This window comes from Myotis lucifugus, unplaced genomic scaffold (genome assembly GCF_000147115.1).
Source record: "Myotis lucifugus unplaced genomic scaffold, Myoluc2.0 scaffold_581, whole genome shotgun sequence".
Classification (NCBI taxonomy): Eukaryota; Metazoa; Chordata; class Mammalia; order Chiroptera; family Vespertilionidae; genus Myotis; species Myotis lucifugus.
The window spans coordinates 316,276-342,027 of record NW_005871629.1 but is presented as its reverse complement, the minus strand read 5'-3'; the positions used below and the strand labels follow the sequence as shown (position 1 = coordinate 342,027).

Sequence of the window (25,752 nt, the reverse complement as noted above, 5' to 3'; positions counted from 1 at the left end):
ACCTAATATTCCACCTTAAGAAAGCAGAAGAGAAGAGCAAACTAATCTGAAAGCAAGAACATGACAGAAAATAATAAAGAAAAAAGTAGAGATTAACAAAATAGAGACCAAAAAAACAATAAAGAAAAATCAACAAAACCGGAAGTTGGTTCTTTAAATTTTTTAAAAATTTATTGATTTGAGAGAAAAAGCAAGAAAGAGAGAAACATCAATTTTTGTCATTCCTCTTGGTTACTTCTTTTTCTTTAAATCCTTACCTGAGGATTTTTTTTCCATTGAGTTTTTTAGAGAGCGTGGAGGGGAAGAAGAAAGGGGGTTAAGAGAGAGAGAGAGAGAGAAACATGGATGTGAGAGACACATCGATTAGTTGCCTCTTGCACATGACCCCGCTGGGGCTGAGGATCGAGCCTGCAACCATGGTATGTACTCTTCATCGGGAATTGAACCCAAGATCCTTTGGTCTGAGGGCCAAAGCTCTAACCACTTAGCGGCCCAGCCAGGATTTGGTTGCTTCTTGTGTGTGCCCTGACCTGTGATCAAACCCACAAACTTGGTGTACTGGGATGACACTCTAACCAACCAAGCTACCAGCCAGGGCTCAGAAGTTGGTTCTTTAAAAAGAGCAACAACATTGATAAACCTTTACCTAGACAATGAAAAAAAAAAAGGTGCAATTAACTAATATTATAAATTAAAATGGGGACCTTACTACCAACTTTACAGACACAAAAGGATTATAAAAGAAAAACTATGAGCAAGTGTACACCAACAAATTAGATCATTTAGATGAAAAAAGAAGTTCCTAAAAATACACAATATTACCAAAACTGACTCAAGAAACACAAAACCTGAACATACCCATAAAAAGTAAAGAGAGCAAATCAATAATGAAAATCTCAAAAAAAAGGAAATTCTACCAATCATTTAAGTAAGAATTAACATCAATCCTTCTTAAACTCTTTCAAAAAACAGATGAGGAAAGAACAGTTTCTAACTCATTCTGAGGCCAGCATTACCTTGATACTAAATTCTGACAAAGACATCATTAAAAAAAAAAATCTACACAGCAGTATCAGTTATGAACACAGATGTAAAAATTCTCAGCAAAATAATCCCAAGAGCATAGTAAAAGGATTATACATTATGACTAAAGTGGGATTTGATCCCAGGAATGCAAGTGTTCAATGTACAAAATGAATCAATTTAATATATCACATTGATTCAAGGAAAGCCAAACATGATCACTTCAATTGATGCAGAAATGCATTTAACAGAATCCAACATCTTTTCATAATAAAAGCACTTAAACTTGGAGTAAAAGGTATGTGGTAAAAAATTAATCTTAATGTAAAGAGAGGTCTGGCTTTGGCCCTCAGTTATAGGTAACCTCTAGACCCCTGAATGTCCTGACTGATAGCAGTGTCTTTGTTTGCCCGGGGTTTTGGCCACAGGAAGTCTAACAATGTGAGACTAAAGGTATTAGTGTAAACCTTAGGAAGGGTTGGAGACTAAAGGTCAGCCACCAGGAAGGCAGTATGTGATTGAGCAGCAAGGAAAACTCTGGATACCAAAGACTTGAGTGAGCTTTCCTAGCTAGCAAATACTCTGTACTTTTAAACTTTGAGGAGAGAATGACTGGCTGAAATCTCCATGTTTGGACCTCTCTCAGATTATGCCCAATGCATCACCTCCTTTGATTGGTTCAAAGTTGTATTCTTTTACTATAACAACACTGTAATCATAAGTACAGTGCTGTTTGGAGCTGAGTCACTCTAGTGAATTATTAAAACAGAGTAGTTTTGGGGACCCCAAGTTTGTAGCCAGCTGACCTGAAGTGAAGGTAGTCTTGTGGATCTGTACTCTCTGACCATACAATTTGCATATAATTCCCATGCAAAATGGAACTTCTTCAAAGAGATCAAGGGCATTTATGAAGACCCCACAGCTAATATCATACTCCTAAGATCAAGAACAGGGCACAGATTCCCACTTTTGCCACTTCCATTCAACATTTTGCTGGAAGCGTTAGCCAGAGCAACTAGGCAAAAAACAACAACAACAAAACAAACAAAAAAACCCCAACAACAAACAAACAAACAACAAAACACAACAAAAAACCCAACCAAAACAAATCGGAAAGAAAGAAGTCAAACAATTGTGCAAATGAGATGATCTTACAAATAGAAAATTGTAAAAAAAAAAAAAAATCTCCACTATATTTGAATGAATTAAGCAAAGCTACATCAATACACAAAGACCAGCTGTGTTTCTATACACTAGCAATGAACAAATTAAAAACTAAGAAAATAATTTCATTTATACTAGCTTCCAAAATAAAAAATACCTAGAGAAAAATTTCACTAATGAGGTGAAAGACTTGCACACGGAAAACTGTAAAACACTGCTGAGATTTAAGAAGAACTATGTTACAGACCAGTGATGGCGAACCTTTTGAGCTCGGCGTGTCAGCATTTTGAAAAACCCTAACTTAACTCTGGTGCCATGTCACATATAGAAATTTTTTGATATCTGCAACCATAGTAAAACAAAGACTTATATTTTTGATATTTATTTTATATATTTAAATGCCATTTAACAAAGAAAAATCAACCAAAAAAATGAGTTCGTGTGTCACCCCTGACACGCGTCATAGGTTCGCCATCACTGTTATAGACTGAACTGTGTCTCCCCAACCCCAAATTCACATGTGGAAGCCCTAACCCCTGTGTGGCTGTATCTGGATATAGGTCCCGTATGAAGGTAATTAAGTTTTTAAATGAGGTCATAAAGATGGGGCTCTAATCCAAAATAACTGGTGTCTTTGTAAAAAATACCAGAGCTTGTGCACATGCCCCCCAACACCCCCTCTTTGGCACAAGCCAGGAAGAGAGGTATCACCAAAAACTGAATTTGCTAGTCATGCATGGACTTCTAGCCTCCAAAACTGTGAGAAAACAAATTTCTGTTGTTTAAGCCATACAGTCTATAGTATTTTGTTATGGAGCCCAACTAAGACTAATATAATCTAAGTAAATGGAAAGACACCCTGTGTTCATGAACTGGAATATTAAATATAGTTAAGATGGCAAAACTACCCAATCTTTAGATTCAATGAAATCCTTATAAAAATTCCAATAGCCTTTCCTGCAGAAATGGAAAAGCTGATACTCAAATTCATACAAAATTACAAGGGGTTCTGAATAGTCAAAATGATGTTGAAAAAAAAAAAGAATAAAGTTAAAGGATTCCCACTTTCCCATTTTAAAACTTACAGCAATCAAAATAATGTGGTACTGGTATAAGGACAGAGATACACAGATCAATGGAAGAGCACTAAGAGTCCAGATAAAACAATATATGGTCAATTTTCAACAAGGAGGCCAAGACCATTCAACTGGGAAACAATAATCCCTTAAATCAAGTGCTGGAACAACTGGATTTCCACAAGCATATTATACATTTAATATATAAAAATCAACTCAAAATGGGTCAAAGACCTAAACATAAGAGTTAAAACTATACAACTCTGAGAAGAAAACCTAAGTGTAAATCTTAATGATTTTGCATTTGACAATGGATTCCTATATATGACACCAAAAGAACACACAACCAAAGACAAAATAAACTGAATTTCATGAAAATTAAAAACTTTTGCCAAAGGATATCAAGAAAGTGAAAAGACAACATATAAAATGGGAGAAAATATTTCTAAATCACATATCTGATAAGGGTCCAGTATCTGAAATATATAAGGAACACCTACAACTCAATAATAAAAAGCAAAACAACCTAATTAAAAAATGGGCCAAGGACTTGACTAGAAATTCCTCCCACAAAGGTATGCACATGGCCAACAAGCACATATAAAGATGCTCAACATCATTAGTCATTAGGGAAATGCAAATAAAAACCACAATAAAATACCAGTTCATATGCACTAGGAGGGTTAGAATAAAAAAGTCAGTAAACATTGGCAAAGATTTAAAGAAATTGGATTCTCAGTCATAAATTGTTACTAGGAATGTAAAATGGTGTAGCCACTATGGAATACAGTTTGGTGGTTCCTTAGAAAGTTAAATATAGGTTTACCATATGACTCAGCAATTCCACTCCTAGGTAGAATTGAAAGAATTGAAAACAAGAACTCAAATAAATACTTGTACATGAATGTCCATAGCAGTGTTATCCACAAAGCTAAAACTTAGAAATAACCCAAATGTTTATCCATGAACAAAGTGTGGTAAATACATAAAACAGAATATTAGTCATAAAAAAGAATGAACTATTGATACATGCTACAACATGGATAAACTTGAAAACATTATGCTAAGTCAAAGAAGCTGGACACAAAGGTCACATAATTGTACAATTCCAAGTATATAAAATCCAGAAGAGGTAAGTGTATAGACACAGAAAGCAGACTGGTATGATGCCTGGGGGCTGGGAAAGAGGGAATGAGGAGTGACTACTTCATGGGTATGAGGTTTTCTTTTGGAGCAATTGATATGGGTGGTGGCTTCACATTTTGTGAATGTACTAAATGTCACTGAATTGTACACTTTAAGATGATTACTCTTCTGTTATATGAATTTCACCTCAATGGATAAAAATAGATTATGATGATAGTAGTTTCTACTAACCCGATGAATAATTCCAGCAGAGTGAAGGTGCTTGATTCCACACAGCATCTGATAGAGAAGGTAGGACATTCTTTCATGATCCAGTTCCATCTGAATCACTTGGCAAAGATTTGCATCCATGAGCTCCATGACTATGTAACTTCATGGGTGAAAAAAGATGACAGCTAAAGTGTACAGCAACAATCTAACAATTAGGCACTAACATCAAATTTTAATTATCACACTTACACATCTTGAAATTCTTCTAGTGATTTCTGTGGTGTGAAAACATTCAAAAGGCCAATTATCTGCAGCAAAAGCAAAGAGATTAAAAAATTAGAAATTGCTACATGAGTTAAAAAAATCCACAGTTTAAAATTTTCTAAATCTTATTTTCTAAGCTCAAGTAATCTCTTTTCTTTTGTGTAATTAAAACTTTATGGCCAGGGGCTGGGGATAGAGAGGGAGCCAGAACACAGAGGAGCTTCAGGGCAGTGAAAATACTGTGTGATACAATAAAGGTGGACACATGTCATTATACATCTGTCCAAACCCACAGAATGTGTAACACCAAGAGTGAACCCCAATGTAAGCTACGGGCTTTTTTTGGGTGATATGGATGTGTCAGTGTAGGTTCACTGCTTGTAACAACTGTACCACTCTGGTGGCGATGCTGATAATGGGGGAGGCTGCGGGGGGGGGGGGGGCAGGAGCTATATGGAAAATTTTTGTACCTTCCACTCAATTTTGCTATGAGCTGAAAACTTTCTTGAAAAAACAAGTCTTTAAAAAATTATAACAGAAGACCTCCACATAATGCATTCCAAAATGAACACTATGCTATACAATCCTCAACATGATTTGAAGGCAAATCTGAAATCTCTTATGCTCGTTTATAGCCAACTCAGAACCTCTATATAATCTCAGCCTTTGCCCCCAGTTTTTCAGAATTCTGCACCTTCCCAGCTACACTCAGTCCCAGCATATTTCACTGGCCTGTCCACCGGCAGGCCTCTTTCCCACTGTTCTTCTATCGGCCTCTTTTCTCTATCTGTACCTTTCCCAGAGTGTCATTACCTATGGTATTTTCTCCAAACATCTCTATGTGGGTAATTTCCAAATATGAACTAAGAGTCCTTGCTTAGCTCACGAGTCTCAGATATACATTGCAACTTCACAAGGAAGTCTCACAAATAATATAACATTGAACTCGTTATTTGTACTCGAACTCCGTACTTTTCCAGAGTGCCTTCTCTTTTACAATAGAAGACTCAGAGTGATTTTGTTTTACTCGTTTTTCAATATTTGCACTGTAATAAATACTTTAAACAATGTTATCCATTGCATTGTCAGTCTGAACTTCAGCCTCTTCTTTTCATTCTTTGTGCTACTACACAGGCCGAGGACTCTAATATCCTAATTCATATAATGACTAACACGAGGTTCCCTAACTTGATACTTTGGCCATACTAAAGTAACCATTTTAAAAACTTTAAATGCCTTTAAACATACTGCTTCATATGCTTGTCATTTACCTACTGAACTTTGTTACCTTCAAGATAGACCTCTTTTTGTAGAGTCTGACAACCCCTTGTCCTTGAGAGAGCTGGATTTTCTCTCTACTTTGTCCCCATAGTGTCCTACATGTTATTATGGCACTTAACACACTGTTGTGTAGTCTTATTTTCACAACAGCCTTGTCCCAGCCACACCAGGATCCTTGTTAGGAAGAGCTGAGCCTTATTCCCTTTATAGGCCTGGCACAGAGAAAGACACCTGGCATACATTTTAAAAATGTTTGCTGACAATTATACTTAGGGGCAAGAATGTTCTTCTAGGCATAAACTTATTATTATTAGGGCAGAATCTATGTTATTCATCTAAGCATAAAGCTTTGCTTAATGAAGGCGTTAAAATATTTGTTCAGTAAATAAATTCAGAAAATTTTCAAACCAGAAAGGGTAAAACATATTTATGATAGGGGGAGGTGCTGATAGGAAACATTTAGCTGCTCTAAATGAACTCAAGGCTCCTAACCAGTTGAACTGCACACTTGGAGACTTGGACAAATACTAACACTGTTCTTACTAAGATCTGGGAAATTCTAGAGTGGACGAGAGGTGTTAAAGATGAAAGGACTACAGAGACAGAAAGGGGACCAGTGTTTGTTCAGAGCCGAGGGGGTGGAAATGGGGAAATGAGAGCCATAGGACATACGGTTTCTTTTTGAGGGAAGGAAAAGTCACACACATCAGTGAGCAAACTAAAAACCACTGACTTACTCAGATTAAATGGATGAGTAGTATGCTGTATAAACTGTATCTCAGTAAAGATGTTACAAAAAAGGACTGAAACAGTTGTCTGATTTTTCAAAAGGGAGATTATATCAATCATAAACTAGACAGCCAAACAAAGTCAAGGACTGATGGAGTGTGTGGCATATGACTACTGTGAGAGAAGGAACTGGAGCAGGAGCAGGTGAAATTCATTGAGAAACTTTATCTTCTTTTGTGAATAAAAACACAGTAACAAAGGACAACAGTAGTAAATCAGAGAAATGCATCTTGATATATTATATGAAGATTTTAAAAAAGGCATTTAAAAAAAATGTCCCCAATAATAATCCCCATGTAAATAAGATGAAGAATTGGGGAGAGCTAGGTGATTTTTAGTTAGACATGTAATTTTCTCAGCAGACCCAAGGCTGCTAATGAACTAACCAGGGACCAGGAAGCCCTCCTGAGCAGAATGGGGACACGAAGCCAAGTAAAAGTCCGAACAAAGCAAGCCAGCCCGCAGTCCAGGCAGAGCCAGATTTCACAGGGGAAATTTAATAGGGACAAACAGAAACTACTAGACTTATTCTCCAAAAAAAAAACAACAAAAAACACAAAAAAAAGGGAAAGTAAAAAACAGGAGATGTGATGTGTTAGCAGGCCTGTAATAAAGAGTAACTTGTTAGCCAATGTAAGTTACGTGGTGAGTGGCTTCCGCACAGGGGGGTATGATGTCCACAGTGAAGAGAAAATGACATGCCCATTCCTCTTGGAGGGTGCACCCAGGCATGCAGTGCTGTGCTCTAGGTTAAAGTGTGTTCAAAGATAAGTGAAAAAGAAACTCAAAACCATCTATGAAAAGAGTGGGAAATGCATAATCACATGAATGTAGTTAATACCACTTAAAAATGGGTAAGATGCTAGGTTTCATGTTATATGTACTTTACCACACTAAAAACAAAACAAACAAAAAAAACTAAAGAAGTGACTGGGGAAAGCCAGAGAGGTTGAGACCAATAAAGAGATGATTTGTGCAGAACATGAAAATGTTGAAAAGGCCAAACATCCACCCATTACAGAGTAAAAAAAATTCCATTACCATTCCTGTTTCCTTTTATTTACTTTTTTTAAATCCTCACCTGGGGATATGTTTTTACTGCTTTTTTTTTTTCTTTAGAGAGAGAGGAAGGGAAGAGAGAGAAACATCTATGTGAGAAAGAAATATCGATTAGTTGCCTCCCATTCGTGCCCTGACTGGGAATTGAACCTGCGACCTTGCAGTGTACGGGACAACACTCTAACCTAACGACCTGGCCAGGACTCCTTGTCTTTACTTAACATTTGTTCACTGAACAAATACGTTTAGCACCTCCTCTGTGGCAGCACTGTTCTAGGTGGCAAGGTTACTGCATGGATGGATCTGCGCTACCCCCACTACAGGATTAACCATGTGCAACCAACTTTGCATGTCATTCCTTTAGTTGACGGAGCCATCTTTCTGTGCAGTTGCCAGGCTCAAGGGAAGGAGAAGCCGGCCATCTCCTCAATACAAAACTAAGGCAATGACACCACCTCCGTCAGGAAACAGGCTACCAGGGGCACAAGCAGCTCTGAGTGGGGGAGGCCACCAGCAACATGCCTGGCTCCCACCTAGAACAAGACTGGCTGACACAACTTCCCTATCACTGACCTTAATCTTCATCTCTGTGTCTTTTCTTAAATGCTAATTTTCCTCTCTGGGAGGTCCACTTCCTCCAACAATCCAATTTTTACCCATTATTTAAGAACTAGAGGCCTGGAGCATGAAATTCGTGCACGGGTAGGGTCCCTAGGCCTGGCCAGCGATCAGGACCGATCGGGGCCTTCTGGCTGCTGGCCAGGGCCTTCCTTCATTCTGCACCGTCCCCTGGTGGTCAGCACATGTCATAGCGAGCAATCGGTCTCCCAATCGAACTCCCGCAGGGACAATTTGCATATTAGGCTTTTATATATATAGATTATCTAGGTCCACTCTTCCCAAAGCCTTTCCATTTCCTTAAGGCTCAGCAATTTCCTCTCCTGAAATCTCAGCATTTGTTTATTTTTCATCCACATGATTTCACAATTAAACTTCTATTAAACTTTGACAGTTAAAATTTATTGTTAGGTCTTTAACTCCTCATGCATTTGTTTTGTCTTCAAATTAACACTGTAAACCCCCAAATAAGGAGCCTAAATTTTTAACTTCCATGAAACTTCCCCTTGGTGACACAGAGGCTTGCACACAGTTAACTCTTAAAATGGAGTAAACTGTGTTGTCTGCAACCAGAATGTGCTGAGCTGACTACATTTTATAAGCTCCTTCGGAGAAACACCACAAAACATCTCCGGTCAGGTACTTTAGGTTTAGTCATTCATAAAAATGTTCCTTGCACAATTCAATCCCAGTTTATTTCCTCTCAACATGGAGACATCACTCTATTAAAATAATTATAAAATATCAGTATGCTTAATGTAAGCTTTAAAAAGTGTAACTATTTGTTCTCAACATGAGTGAAAGTTGTATGTTTAAGTCCTTATAATCATTAGGAAATAGAATCGGAATGTCTTTCTGTTCACTGTCTAACCTCACCATGAGGTGACCAGTGAGAATGGCATCACCTACAGAGAAGACAGTGGATGGGGAAATGGTCTGAGGCTACACCCAGTGTCAGTAAACAAAGCTCCAGTGTCCATGTGCAACAGAACGTTTCCTGACCTGGCAGCTGACAGAAACTAAAGCGAAGAGGAGATGAAGCCTAAATAGAGTCCTTCGAAAACACCTGCCTCTTTCAAAGTCCTTTTGCTCATGTCAGAAAAGTACACAATCTGAATTTCAGAAGCTGTTTTCCTTTTAATATAGTGAAGTTGAGAAAAAATTCACACTATAGATATATACACCTTCTATTTCTTTAAATATATTTATCATTTTATTTATTTATCTTTTATTGATTTTAGAGCTAGAGAGGGAGAAAGAGAAACATCGATAGGCTGCCTCTCCTAACATGCGGCTGACCAGGTATTGAACCTGCAACCTGGGTATGTGCCCTGATTGGGATGACGCTCCAACCAACTGAGCCACACTGGCCAGAGTGAAATATAGACCTTTTAAACAATGCTTCAATCCAGAAGAACAATTCAAAACATCTACTATTTTTAAAGTTTTTGATATTCATACATTCATGAACAAATCTTTATTTCATCTACACTTAAGAAACTTTCTAAAATGTCCACTTACATTTTTGTGATTAACACATTTCATAAGAACCAGCTCTCTGTAAGCCCGCTTAGCATGGGTTTGATTCTGAAATGGCCGGCTTAGCTTCTTGATTGCAACATTTCTTTCAAGAATGGCATCATAAGCTGCACTGTAATAGAAATTAAAAAACAAAAATGTAATAAAAAATCTGCAAAACTGATTTTCTAAAACACGCATTCAGATGCCTCATGTTCTCCAAAGATAAATGCAATTGGACCAGTTTCCAGTCTCTGATGGTCACCATGTTTCTTCCATTTATACTGCAGCACATTCCAAACAATGTACAGTACTAACTGCTTCTTACAATGCAAATGGACTCAAGAGACAACTGACTGTGACTGTGAAGACAGATTCTGCTTGTTCACTGGGCTCCTCCGAGATTCACCTATAATACAAATGGGCACTCAATGCACAAATGTTTACTAAGTGTTCAGGTTCAAAAGATAGCTTAAAGCCTAAATGAACACTCATCCTGCACCTCCACCAGGGAAAGAAAACAAAGAATACACATGGTCATAAATTCTACTCAAAAATATTTTCTGAAGAATTCTACATAAGTGTATCACTTCCATCCTCTTTGGGTACAAAATAAATACAGAAAGAGGAAGGGACATACAGAGGTATCTATACAAAAGATTATTATATGAAAAGTAAGCCTTAAAATTTGTTTTAGAGGGGGAATTAAAAATCAAGGTGTTATAATGATGAATTCCAGATTTCAGGCCATCAGAAGCTGCATCATAATTGTTAATGAACCACCTAAAATTCTGGGAAATAGAACATCATACTCATTACTCTTCATAACTTCCTCTCCCGTGACCAAATGGCATCTGACGCATATTACAGGTAAGAGAAACACAAGCACAAATAAAGGAACATATCTTAAAATTATAGAATATTATAATTAAAAGAAACTTTAAAGTCATTTGGATTTACCACTGCCTGCTATAAGGCCAGAGGTTTGCCCAAGTTAAGCCAGAGAGTTAAAAAGTTAAGATAAGACTAGCAGACTAAGACATGAAGTTATGTCCTTCACATTGGACCACCTAATAAACTAAAAAAGACTGTTTCTGCTTATGCGATATTTGAAAGTCAGCATACTCCCGATTACAATGGCTCTCACCTAACTGGAAACCTGAATTTGTTTTACAGCTCTCATACCATATCAAATATATTGCAGAAATATATGCATTAAAAATTGGTACTGCATAAAGAAACACATCTGTACATTCTATATATACTATAACTATTGATATATATATATATATATACACACACATATATATGTATATATGTATAGTAGGGCAAAAGTAGGCTTACAGTTGTTTGTAGGGAAAATAATCACAGTAATTAATAAATAATACAAGAGTAAACTCCATGTTTTGTGTACTCACAATTGTAAACCTACTTTTGCACCACCCTGTATATACATGCACATACCAAAATATACATAAGTATTACCGTCTTTACTTAAAAAGTGTCATATTTACAGATATATCCCTCCTAAATAAAAAAAAAAATTGAACATTAGAGGTCATGCAAAATTTTTAGAAATTTAGACTATTTCGGAAATGAAGTCTTCTGAGAAGGAGACAATGTCTTGTAAACCTAAATCAGACTGTAACACAGTTATAACGGTAGCTTCAGGCAGCACACCAACAGCTCACAAAGGAGAAAGAACACTCCCCAGGAGCAGAGTGAAGTAATTGGGAAACTGTTCATTCAAGGCTAACACTGCACTATATTTTGCCAAATTAAAGCCTCATTTGTTTGCACTCTTTCTCTTTCATCAGAAACACTGAACAGAGTTTATCTTTTCTAGTCCTCTTAGACTGCCTATTTAAAGAGAGGGAAAAAGCCAACTCTGTAGACACTTTCAGAGTTTGGTTTCATAATAAAAACTGTTTGAATAATTAGACCTTTACAATCCTGAAGATAAAATAAACATGTAATCTTTTATATTATTTTGCTCAAGAAAAAAAATTAACCAGTAAATTCATTCTTATCCATTTTTATCTGCTAAATCAAAATAATATTTCAAACTCTAAAGTTCAAAAATACCTGAGCAGGTTATACTATTTTATATCCAAGGAAATGAGACTTCTAATTGCTGCCGAGTAAATGTGCACAAATCAGAAACACCTGGGGTCCCAATCCAGACCCAACTGGGGCCCAAAATAATGCCTTTAAAAAAATTAAGTTCTTCAGTTGATTCTGATAGTAACACAACAGTGAGTTAAAATTTATTTAATATGTTTGTTTCATAGTAATCTTTTATTAAAGAAGCAAAAATTTGAAGATATTTATTGCTAGGATGGGGCTAAGTTGGCTTAAGGTCCCTTTGAAAGCAATTTTTTCAAAACAGTGGTCCACAAATTTCAAAATACACCCACCAAAGGATAAGTGAAGGTACATAAACATTACTGTATTTTCCAACAATATTAACTAATTTATAAAGAATACAACCCTCACAACTCTAATTTAATAAATTAGGAGAGAAAACGGGCTTAGAAGTATTAATTTGCCATGAGTCCCAAAGTTATTAAATCATAGAGCTAGATTCTGAACCAAGGGCTGCCTTTCAGCATACTTCCCATGTTGACTTTATCACACTATTTTCTTTATCTTTAATTTGTAGTTGGTTAAATGTAGCTGGTTAGAATGACAACCAGCCAGCCATAAATGCTTTATAAAATGACCCAACTTCTAGTTTTTGATATTATATATTACTTCAAGAATACAGAAGAGAATAAATGTTAGTGTTCCCATTACATAAACTTGTTAATTTTAATTTCTTCTATATATATAAAAGCCTAAGTGACCGTTTGACAATTCACTATGATGCACACTGACTACCAGGGGGCATATGCTCAACATAAAGGCCTTGGAAACATGGAACAGACTGATGAATCTCAGAGGGAAAGGGGGAGGGGGAGGGCAGGAAGAGATTAACCAAAGATCCTATATGCATACTAGAGGCCTGGTGCTTAGATTTGTGCACCGGTGCGGTCCTTCGGCCTGGCCTGCGGGGATCAGGCCTAAACCAGTTCTCCAACGTCCCTTGAGGGGTCCCAAATTGCAAGAGGGCACAGGCCAGGCCAAGGGAACCCATCGGTGCACAGGGCCCCTAGTCTACACTAATAAAAGAGAAACATGGTAATTAGCATACGACCACTACCCTTCCCATTGGCTAATCAGCATATCCTTATGCAAATTAACTGTCAGCCAAGACGGCGGCTGGCAGCCATGCACTGAAGCGAACAGGGAGGCTTGCTTGCTCCAGTGACTGCGGACTCCAACGTTCCCTGCCTGAATTGCCGGCCTCTCAGCTGCAACTCTAAGCAACTATGGTGCAAATATAGAAGCTAAAAAAACCCCAGAAACCGGCTTTCAGTCAGCCGGACTTCAGCCAGCCGGACCGAAACATTGTATCAAATACAGAAGGTAAAGGCCAGAAACCTGCTTTCAGCAGCGAGGCCTCAGAGCTAAAGCTGGCCTAGTATAGAAAAAAAAAAAAAGAAAAAAAGGAGCAGTTGGGAGCTTCAGTCACCCGCCAGCCTGAAAACGGCCCTCAGCCCCTCACCCAGACTGGCCAGGCACCCCAGTGGGGACCCCCACCCTGATCCAGGACACCCTTCAGGGCAAACCAGCCGGCCCCCACCCATGCACCAGGCCTCTATTCTATATAGTAAAAGGGTAATATGCCTCCCGGCACCGGGATCAGTGGAGCAGCGAGGCTCCCGGCACCTGGATCAGCGTGACAGGGGGCAGCGCCCAAACCACCTGATTGCCCTGCAGCTCTGTGAGTGACAGGGGGCGGGGCCACAACCTCCCTATCTGCCCTGCTCTGTGTGTGACAGGGTGCGGCGCCCCAACCCCCCCCCCCCCCACGGGCCCTGCTCTGTGTGAGACAGGGTAGAGCCATAACCTCTCCATCGGCCCTGCCCTGAGTGTGACAGTGGCAGTGCCCCAACCCCCCTCCACGGGCCTTGCTCTGTGTGTGACAGGGTAGAGCCATAACCTCCCCATTGGCCCTGCCCTGAGTGTGACAGGGGGCGGTGCCCCAAACCCCCAATCGGCCCTACCCTGAGCGTGACTGAGGGTGGCATCGCAACCTCCCAATCCGCCCTGCTCTGTGCATGACGGGGCAGCGCCCCAACTCCCCAATCGGCCCTGCTCTGAGCCTGACCAGGGGCTGCACCTAGGGATTGGGCGTGCCCTCTGCCACCCGGGAGCAGGCCTAAGCCAGCAGGTCGTTATCTCCCGAGGGGTCCCAGACTGCGAGAGGGCACAGGCCGGGCTGGGGGACCCCCCCTCCCCCTCCCCCCCGAGTGCACAAATTTTTGTGCACCGGGCCTCTAGTCTTACTATAATTGCTCTGATTTAAAAAAAATGTTTTTTATTTATTTCATAGAGGAAGGGAGAGAGAAAGAGAAATAGAAACATCAGTGATCGGCTTCCTCCTGCATGCCTCCTACTGGGGATCGAGCCTGCAACCCCGGCATGTGCCCCAACAGGGAATCGAATTGGGAATCAAACTGTGACCTCCTGGTTCATAGGTTGATGCTCAACCACTGAGCCACACTGGCCAGGCTGATTTTTAAAAGAAATATATTGTTATAGGTAAAGCCCCCTTCTTTCTCTGTATTCTCAGTTAAGCACTATCCTGAGTTTGCTGTTTATGAATGTTTTCATACTTTTCTACATACGTATGCACAATAAACATATGGTACTGTTTGCCTATTTTAAACTATATAAAAACTATATATAATGTAAGTATGGTCTGTATCTTGCTTTTAAATTCAATACTAAACTTCTGGGATTGTCCTTATTGATGCATATAGCTCTAGTTCATTTGAAATGTACAGTATTTCACTGTATGAATATATCACGCTTTCCCATTCATCTGTTGATTGATGCTGTTTTATAAACGGTGCTGCAGAGAACAGCCCTATGCATTTCTCTTCACGTATACGGGCAGGAGTTTTTCTAGAACCGGGAGAATCGCAGGGTCATAAACACATGATTTTTTAATAGATTCTAAAACAAATCTGGTTCAAGAAGAGGTAATGAAGATATAACTGTGCTTGAGTGAGGCTTAGAAAATTTCCCCAAACACTAGTTCTGTGCTAACTTAGTGATCTAAAATCATGAGTAGGACTGCCTTAGTTTATAAGGAATGATGCTGATATATAAAGTCTAGGCCTTTTATAGAAATTACTTGTAAATTAAATTTTAAAAATACATAAGAGTTTTGAAACACAGTTAGATGATATAGCTGACTTCATTCCCCAGAGTAAAGTAAGATTTCTGAACTTCCAGTTTCATTATAGTGGGAAAGTGATGATTAAGTGAAGCTTCTTAATAAACAATTAACTCTGGGAATGGATGTACACATGGGATCAACCAGCACCCACTTATTCTCTCCTGATACAGATATTTGTCTCTACACGGTTTATAACCAAGCATTTAATCATAATTTATCCTTGAAGATGGAGGTGCTGATTTATGGTCGTGTTTTATGAATAATAAAAAAGAACATTAATCCCTGAACAAAACAACTACTGTCACAGCTTTAATTTAAATTATATAGTTTTAATTAAATTTTTTGAGGCAAATTAAACATTTACACCAAGGTATCTATATTACGAGAAGAGAAGTAACAGCAGTTAATGATTCTTTGCCTAATTTTTGGAAGTAAAAACTTACCATACTATTCCTTGAGCTCCTGAGCCTATAGGTTTTAAATTCTGATATCGTTTCAGGACTGTGAATGTAGAATCTCCAATCTCTACACTATAAAAATTGCTGTCACGCTTACTTCTGCTCATGATGGCAAGCAATTAATTTAATGGCTTCATCCAAAAATTCACCAAGAAGCTGCAAAACGGAACAAAATATATTGTTAACAAAATGAATTCATGCAATCTTAAAATTCAAGTTCTCACTCGTTCACTAAAGGTAACATTAACTTCTAGAGCATGTTAAAAGGGCTGCTTCTTTAAAGAAAAACATTTAGAAAGAAAAAAATATCACAGAGCCTGGTTAGCATCTGCTATACTTAAGGAAATAACTGATAATTGGGAAAAAAAACCCACAAAATTTTTACTAGAATAAACAGTATCTCCAATCTAGAAATCATTAGTATTAATATGCATACTAGTACATGTCTTAACTTACTGGAAAACTGGAAAAAGTAAGTAAATTATAAGTAGACATATTTTCAAGGCCACTTCCACAGTATACAATTTGAAAACAGTCCTTTTCTTTTTTATAAATATATCTTTATTGATTTCGGAGAGGAAGGGAGAGGGAAAGAGAGAGAGAAACATCAATGATGGGAGAGAATCATTGACTGCCTGCCTCCTGCACATCCTCTACTGGGAATCGAGCCCTCAACCCAGGCATGTGTTCTTGACCAGAATCAAACCTGGGACCCTTCAGTCCGCAGGCTGACGACGCGCTATCCACTGAGCCAAACCAGTTAGGGCTGAAACCAGTCCTTTTTATGTGTTTATTATAGAGTACTGAAACCTTAATTTTTGTGAGAAATTGAGAAACTTTCATTCGAAAATAATTCACAATCTCATTTAGTGTCACCCGGGAGGATGACAGATGCCCATGCTAGTAAGCTGGTTAGCACGTCTCACCCTGCCTAACACAGAGCAGCACAGCGCTGTCCCCACAAGAGCCTGTCCCCGCAACATCCGGTAGTGACACATGCAAAGTTGTAATGGTTGAAAGAATGGTTGAAAGAGGTAGAAAAATAAGAAGATATAAGATAATATTACTTTAAAAATGAGAAAATATGAGAGCGAGAGAAGCATCTAGTACAGCCGTGGGCTAACTACGGCCCGTTTGAAATGAATAAAACTAAAAAAAAGACCGTACCCTTTTATGTAATGATGTTTACTTTGAATTTATATTAGTTCACACAAACACTCCATCCATCCATGCTTTTGTTCCGGCCCTCCGGTCCAGTTTAAGAACCCATTGTGGCCCTCGAGTCAAAAAGTTTGCCCACCCCTGATAGGGCACAAAACAAAACAATACTGTTCTGAACCGTTTGGGGCATCAAAAGCATGACCTAAGTTCTGGCCACAGCTCTTCCTCTATACCTGATTAAAAGCCAAGGCAGTCCCTCTCTACCCATTTGAGTATTGGTTATTAATAAGCCTATTTTCCATCCTTACTGGATGAAAGTGGCCTAAAACAAAAGGCATGCAGTAAGTCAGCTCCAACCTATTTCCCACGTACCACAATAAACCAAGGAATCAGTTAGGTCTACAGAATCATTGTGTGTGTGTGTGGGGGGGGGGGGGTGTGAAGGGGGAGTTGTAAAACAATGCTAACAAAAGAAAAATAACGTCCTGATAAGACTTATAAGACAAAGAATTAATTCAACAAATATGAAGTGCCTACCATATGCTAGGCACTTAGCACTGTGCTGTGCCTACCATGTGGAGGCTCATGAATGAAATGGATTCTAACAGCTGAATGCTGAGAGAAGGGGGAAGCCGCTGGAAGGTGGGAGTAAGAGAGTTGGAAGAGGAAAACTAGTGATCTATTGCAATAATCCAGATGAAAGAGAATTTTGCAATTAGTGAGGATTCTTAGATGTGATGGAATTAAAAAAAACAACCACTAAACAAAAAAGTCCAAAAAACACAGGCGTTAAAAAAAAAAAGATAAATTGCAAGCAACTGAAGAGTTGGATAAATTATTTGGATAAATTAAAGAAAGACCCAGAGAAACATTTCCATAATCAATAACTAAACTAGTCATGTAATACTCGAGAGGACTGTCTGGAACGGCAACACTCATAAATTCTGCCTAAGCAGGCAGACCAGAGGCTTAAAGGAAAGAGTTGGTAATGATTTCAACATTCACTATGTTCACAGATGACCCAATATGGGTACTGGTCATCCAGACCAACTTCCACCTTAATTTGGATTCCCTCCTTACCTACCAGAAGGAAACCAGAAGGAAAATAGGGAGGAAGGCAGAAGAGAGAAGAGGAATGCAGGAAAGTGTTGAGTGTCAGGCCCTTCATCAAATATTCTCCATATTTATCCTGGAAACTGAGGCTGCCTTTGGCCCGGAGACAACTACAATGGTCTCCAGTGATCTACACATGAGCTCCAAGGCCGAGTCCAGAGCAGCTGATGATGTGTGAACCTCAAGTAGCCAGACTGTGTGCAGATCAGATTTTCTAAGCTCCATGGAAGACATGCCCCCTTCTCCTTAGGGAGAGAGGATCGGAGAGAAGGAGGTACTCTTGGTGCCTCACCAGTTTACTTACTGTTACCAGAGCAGGGAATAAAAAGGCTGTGTTTCAGATTCCAACTTGCTGGAAATCAAAGAGAAAGCATAGATCCAGGATCATATGCAGGACAGGTCTCCCTGTCTGTTAAGAGTAACAATAGCAAGGAGAGGCTTCTTTCTCAGAAGAGGGGTCTCAGAAAAGGGTGGTCCGACATCAGGAGTGGGGTCCATGGTGCTCACACAGAAGTCTGGACAGACCTGTGACAGCAGCTGAGCAGTGACAGCCACCAGACCCTCCAGGCACAGTGCAGCAGCAGATGGAGGACCAGGTTAGGGAGCAGCCTGCCCAGGAGCCATAGCTGCCACTCAGGACAGGAGACAGCACGTGACTCACTCAAGCCCAGGTGTAGAATGCTTACTGGGTGCCTGCGTCAAGCTCTGGGCTGGTACTGTGAACACAGCAGTAATCCGCATCTGCCTCCAGAGCGTGCAGTTAGACAAAGAGAGACATTCGGTTGTGTAGTAACTGTCTGGCTGAAACTATGGCGTGAAAACAGCAATGAAGGCAATGGAAGCAAGCCCACACTAGTCTGGTCTCAGGAAAAGATTCATCCCCTAATGAGGTAATGTTTGAGCAAGATCTGAACACTGAGTATGAGGTAACCAGGCAGGGAGAGAGAAGGGAGCTTTCTAGGCAGAAGAAAAAGCACATGCAGAGGCTCTAAAAATCCACCCACTTTCACAGTGCAATGGATGAGTTTTGATAAATGTGTACAACCCTGTAACCACCATCAAAATCATGACATAGAATATCTCTATTACTGCAAAAGCTTCCCTGTTGGTCAATCCCTGCCCTCTATTCCTAACCCATCCCTGGCAACCAATAAGTGGCTTAGCTGTGCCTTTTCCAGATCTTGATACAAGTGAACATCACACAGCATGATTTTTTGTCTGGATTCTCACTTGCCCAGATGTGTTTAAGAGACACCTATGCTGTGCTTCTTTGTATTACTGAGTGGCATTCCATTGTGAGGACATACCATTTGGACATATGGACTGTTTCCATACATACATATATATATGACACAGCTAATTAATTCTCTTGCCCATATTGTCTTCTTGTTGTTCAATTATAATATTTATATATTCTGGATATACACCCTTTATCAGATGTTTTGCAAGTATTTTCTTCCAGTCTATGTGGCCTACCTTTCCATTTTGTTAACAGTGTACTTTTTAAAACTTTTTAGTTGAAATAATTTTAGACTCATGTACAGGTTGCAAAAATAGTTCTGGGTATTCTTCACCCAATGACAACATTTGACATAACAATTGTACCATTATCAAAACGAGAAAGTCTGCACTGGTACAATACTATAAGCAAACTTTATTCAGATTTTATGCATACATTGATATTCTGTAAATTTATCACATACACATATTAATGGGAACTACATCTCAGCCAGGATACAGAACTCACCCCAAAGAGAGTCCTTCATGCTACCTCTCTCTATAATCATATACTGCTGCCAATTATGTTTTCATCACTATAATTTGTTTCAATTAAAATTTTATATAAACAGAATCACATAATATGTAATCTTTTGAGACTGCCTTTTTCATTCAGTATAATGCCATTGAGATTCTCCAGATTGGTGGAATATTGATAGTTTGTTCTTTTTCTTACAGAATATTTTTCTGTTGTATGAATGTAGCTTTGTTATTAATTCACCCTTTGTTTTGCCCATTACAAATAAAGCTATTTACTATGAACCTGCCTACAGATTTTTGTGTGAAAATAAGCTTTCATTTCTTTAGGGTAAATGTCCAGGAGAAGGATATGGCAGCTGCATGTTTAACATAAGAAACTGGCAAACTTTTCCTAAAGTGGCTGTTACAACTTTGCATTCCCACTGAAATGCATGAAAGATCTAGTTCCTCCACATCCTATCAACTCTTATTTAAGACAGTGTAGTTTATTTTAGCAATTCTAACAGGTTTTAGATAGACAGACAGACAGATAGATAGATAGATGGATTATATAACTATCTCATCAGGACTTTAGTTTTTTATTTCTCTAATGGATAATAACATTAAACATCTCCTTATGTACCTTTCCCAGCTGTATGTATATTTTTGGTGAAGTGTCTGTTCAAGTGTTTTGCCCATTTTCTAATTGGGTTGCTTGATTTCCTATTGTTAAGTGTAGAGAGCTTTTTTTTTTTTTTTTTAATGTTCTGGATATATTCCTTTATCAGACACACAATTTGCAAATAACATTTGGCCCCTAAACAACATGGGTAGAACTGTGCAGGTTCCCTTACATGTGGATTTATTTTCAATAAATACCTATATTGTTTTGGATCGGAGGTTACATGGTCCTGGATACCAAAACAAAGACGTTTTCGGGGAGTCAAAAGTTATATGCACCAGCCCTGGCCAGGTGGCTCAGTTGGTTGGAGCATTGTCCCGTACACCAAAAGGTTGCAGGTTAGAGTCCCGGTCAGGGAGTATACGGGCAAGGATTAAAAAAAGTTATATGCTCCCAACCTCCACGTTATTCAAGGTCAAATGTATTTTCTCCCTATTTGTGGTTTCTCTTTAAAAAATTTTTTCAATTACAGTTTACATTCAATATTATTTTACAGTGGGGCCTTGACTTACAAGTGTCCCGACTAACGAGTTTTTCGAGATACAAGCCGTCTCTCAGCCGATTTTTTGCTTTAAGTTGCAAGCTAAAATTCGGGTTACGAGCCAGCTTCAGATACCCGACTGCTAGTTGGCGCAGCGAACGTCACAGTGAACGCCACAACATCAGCCCAGCATCACGTGTCTCACTTGTTCACTTTAAGATTTGACATACGAGTAATTTGAGTTACGAGCTCCGTCACGGAATGAATTAAACTCGTAAGCCAAGGCCCCACTGTACATTAGTTTTGGATATACAGCATTATGATTAGATAGTTATATATTACAAAGTGACCCCCCCAATATGTCTAGTACCTACCTGGCACCATACATTACATTATTAACTGTATTTGCAGAGATGCACTTTATTTACATTCTTGTAACTATTTTATAACTACCAGTTTGTACTTTTTAATACCTTCACCATTTCACCCAGTCCCCCAACACCCGTCTTATCTGGCAACCATCAGTTTGTAGTTGGTATCTATGAGTTTGTTTTAGTTTATTTTGTTGTCTAGATTCCACATCTAAGTGAAATTATATGGTATTTGTCTTTCTCTGACTGGCTTATTTCACTTAGCATAATACTCTCTAGGTGCACTTATTCTTTTACTAGAGGCCCGGTGCATGAATTTATGCCTGGGTGGGGTCCAGCTGGCCTGCCCCAATTGGGGCCAATCGGCCTTGCTCCCTGGTTGAATTCCTGGTTGAGGGGACAATTTGCATATTAGCCTTTTATTATATAGGATTTCCCTTTCACAAGAGGTATATTAGAAAAAAATATTACTGGCTGAAACCAAATCCACCTGCCAGCACAGGCCCTGCATCTTCACCACTCCTCTACCTTCTCCAGTCTACACCGCCTTCACTAGTCTACACCGCCTCCAGCTCGCTAAGGGTGACAGTACTATGTGTACTGGTTAATAATAGTGGATTTTGTAATCAAAGAAAACACGATAATTTCAAGAGAAACATCAAAACTGCTTTATTCAAAGTAATGTCCATCGCTAGCTACACATTTCCCCATCTTTTAGGTAATTTGTGGATACCGTCCCAATAGAACTTTTCTTGTTTTGAGGCAAACCATTCAGAGACCCAATTTTCCACTTCTTCATATGTTTTGAAGTGCTGCTCAGAAAGTGCGTGTGCCATCGATTGGAACAAGTGGTAATCTGAAGGAGCAAGGTCTGGTGAATACAACAGGTGGGTTAATACTTCCCAGGCAAGATCTTTTTAACGTGTCTTTAACTGGTTTTGAAGTGTGTGATGGTGCGTCATTATGAAGCAAAATTATTTTGTCGTGTCTTCTGGAACATTCTGGTCGTTTCATAATCAAAGCGTAGTTCAAATTGATTATTTGTTGTTGGTAGTGATCAGTATTAACGGTTTCATCTGGTTTTAGAAGCTCATAATACACCACATCTTCCTGATCTCACCAAATGCAGAGCATTGTCTTCTTTTCCAAGCGATTTGGCCTTGCAGTCGATATTGATGGTTGACCTGGATCAACCCATGATTTTGTGCATTTGGGATTCTCAAAATAAATCCACTTTTCATCTAAACTTGAACATTTAAATATGCAGATTTTACTACCAGACTGTGGTCTTTCAGAACTACCTCCTACACCTTAGATTTCCAAAACATGTCAGCTCTTTGCAGCGTCAGAATTTAATAAATAACTGCTAAAACAAAGATAAGCAGAACGTGAACTTTTAAAAAAATTACTGATTTTAGAGGGGGGGGGGAGAGAGAGAGAGAGAGAGAGAGAGAGAGACACTGATCTGTTGTTCTACTTATTTAAATATTCATTGGTTGCTTCTTGTATGTGTCCTGACAGGGGATTGAACCCTCAACCTTGCGGGATGATGCTCTAACCAACTGAGCTACCCGGCCAGGGCCCAGAATGTGAATTTTTTAAAGTAACAAATTACATAATAAACTGTCCTGTTTATCTTCACCAGTGTTTTCCTTCATTAGCAGAATAAAGAAGAGAGTGAATTGGGTTTTTGGGTCCAGATTTACTTCTGTGATGTGCATAACAAGGAACAAGACTTTGCTGCTATGAGCTTGGCCCGTCCAGATGATGGATGGAAGGATGAGCCTGAATGTGGAGACAAGCAAGTTAAACTAAGTAGTTATATAAAAAGTACTTGGAGAAAACAGAGTGAGTTTAATGCAGCCATAGAGTCAGGCCTCACAATCAAAAATAATTCAGGCAACGAAACAAAGTTTAGACATCAAAACCGCTGTAATCACCAGTAACCTTGGCAGGAAGCCACTGGGGTGATTTGGAGCTCCTGTCTATCTTCATCCATCCTGCGCTTGTGGCTGGCCACCAACAGCTCCCATCCTGACAGTAAATTCGATGTGTTAACCTGACTGGTGTTTTTGGATGACTTAACATTTAAACAATAGACAGAATAAAGCACACTATTCATCCAATCAGCTGAAGGCCTGAAGGAAACAGAGGCTGACTTATAAGTAGAAGGGAGCTCCTACTGCTTGCCTTAAGGCTAGGATGTTGGGTTTTTTCCTGTCTTCAGACTTGAACTGAAATATTGGCTCTTCCTGGGTCTTTAGACTAGAACTTCCACCATCAGCCCTCCTGAGTGCCAAGCCTTTGGACTTGGACTGGAACTACACCATCAGTTTTCCAGGGTCTCCAGCATGCCACCCACAGAGCTTGGGGCTTGTCAGCCTTCATAATCATGTGAGTCAATTTCTTATAATAAACAGATCTTTCCATTCATCGTGGTGGTACTATTTCTCTGGAGAACCCTGACTAATACATCATCTCACTCTTTACTCGAGGTATTTCTTCTGTATCACTCGCTTTCTTCTACCTCACGATGGTTCCCTGCTGCCTTTCCCCGCTTCATCTTCTACCTAGGACTCTGCTCAGATGTCACCTTCTCAGAAATCCCTTACATAGACAGTTTCTCTAAAATGGGTCCTCTAGCTGGAGCGGTGTAGCTCAGTGGTTGAAAACTGACCTATGAACCAGGAGGTAGGGCATGCAGGAGGTAGCCAATCAATGATTCTCTCTCATCAATGATGCTTCTATCTCTCCTTCTCCCTTCCTCTCTAATATAAATAAAAACATTTTAAATATTAAAATAAAATGGGACCTCTAGTCACACCCTCCCCATCATTCTGTTTCATGTTTCTTCAAAGCACTTACTACTCGGACATTTTACTACATTATAGTTTTCTGTCCTAAATGTAAATTCTAAGAAAGCATGAAATTTGGTCTGTTCATGAATAAATCGCCAGAACCCAGACTAGTATTTGGCAAATAGTAGGCATTCAAATAGATGTTGAATGAAGAACAGATGAATAAACTAAGTTCCCATTATAAACTGTCCATCATTCTCCTCCTCTCAAAGATTATTTTATGGGAGAAATAGAAATATGTGATTGACTAGTTTAATCTCTATTATTGCTGTGTAATTTTTACACCAGTTATGGCCAAGGTGGCAGAACCACATGCCACGTTAAGGAACTGCTTAGGGCTACTTTCTAGCAGGTATTTAATAAGCTTCAAAATGATATTTCTGTGTATAGTGGGCATGCACTCACTGTAAGATTAGGTCTAACTAATGAAGTCGGACTACTTTCAGAATATGGTAAGAGTTTCTTGGCCACACACTAAAACCAAGTCATTGTTTCAAAATTCACATTAAATTTAACATCCCTTAATATCAGCCCTTAACTGGCTTCTACAGCAGATCTCAGCTGCCACTAAGTAAATGCATCTATTAAGTTCCATGTATTTTTCAAAGTTCACTCTTCAATTATATTTGAAATAATTAATACAGAAATGGGATCTGTCCAGAACTAAGTTGACATAAGTAGAATCAATATCCTAAGTGTAAGGTGCATTCTAGGGCAACCTCCTCCCACTCCTTTCCAAAAATGTTGTAGCTGACTAGCTATTTCAGTGTCTCACAACACAAGCTTTTCCTTTCCCCAGGAAGGAAGAGTCCTACTGGGTGGTATGCAAGCAGTACAACACTTAGTGGCTCTCCTGCAGGAGGGAACAGAGCCTCCGAGCAGTGAGCAAACCCAGGTCTGAGCAACACACTGCCGGCCCACGCAAGGCAGGCTGCATGCTTCAGTCACTGCAGGCACTAGCACCAATTGAGAAAACCAGAATTTTACTCTCTTCTCACTCATGGTATACTGCCAAAGGGAAATTCTGTAATTTTGCAATTGAGATTGCACATTGAACAGATAATGGGTAAGAGCACTGGTTATCTTCCTAAAACTGAGGCGGGAGAGTGGGAGGGGGGTATGTTAGATAACAAAAGAGCTCCCAAAAGAAAATGTCTAACTGGGAAATTCCCCCATTTTTACACTCTGACTGGGATTTTTCTCACTGATTCCTATTGCAACCATAAAGCTAGAGGGCCATGTTACTTCCCTTCCTTCCCATTCAAGTTCAATAAAAGGACCCATTAACAAATCTCTTCCTTTGCTCCCTTTAACACAGATGAGAAGCAGGACTTCTCAAAAGAGATGTTATTAAAATACCAAAGGGAAAGAAAAGGAAATAAGGAAAACTACAACATAACAAGGTTGCAACACAAATCTATATAATGGCTAACCTTAAAATTTAAGCAACTGA

General features: G+C 39.2%; 1 protein-coding gene across 3 annotated transcripts in view; it reads right to left on the bottom strand.

Annotated features, from left to right (window-relative positions):
* Window positions 1-16,052, bottom strand: part of MAPK8 (mitogen-activated protein kinase 8) — a 54,659-nt gene extending 38,607 nt beyond the window's left edge. For all 3 annotated transcript variants that reach the window (XM_023745781.1, XM_023745780.1, XM_023745779.1), the window contains exons 1-4: window positions 15,882-16,052; window positions 10,152-10,281; window positions 4,869-4,927; window positions 4,641-4,779 (exon numbers count right to left, since the gene is read on the bottom strand). In XM_023745781.1, the coding sequence (XP_023601549.1) occupies window positions 4,641-4,779; window positions 4,869-4,927; window positions 10,152-10,281; window positions 15,882-16,003 (450 nt within the window). In that variant the 5' untranslated portion in view covers window positions 16,004-16,052. The remainder of the gene's footprint in view (window positions 1-4,640; window positions 4,780-4,868; window positions 4,928-10,151; window positions 10,282-15,881) is intronic.
* Window positions 16,053-25,752: the final 9,700 nt, after the last annotated feature.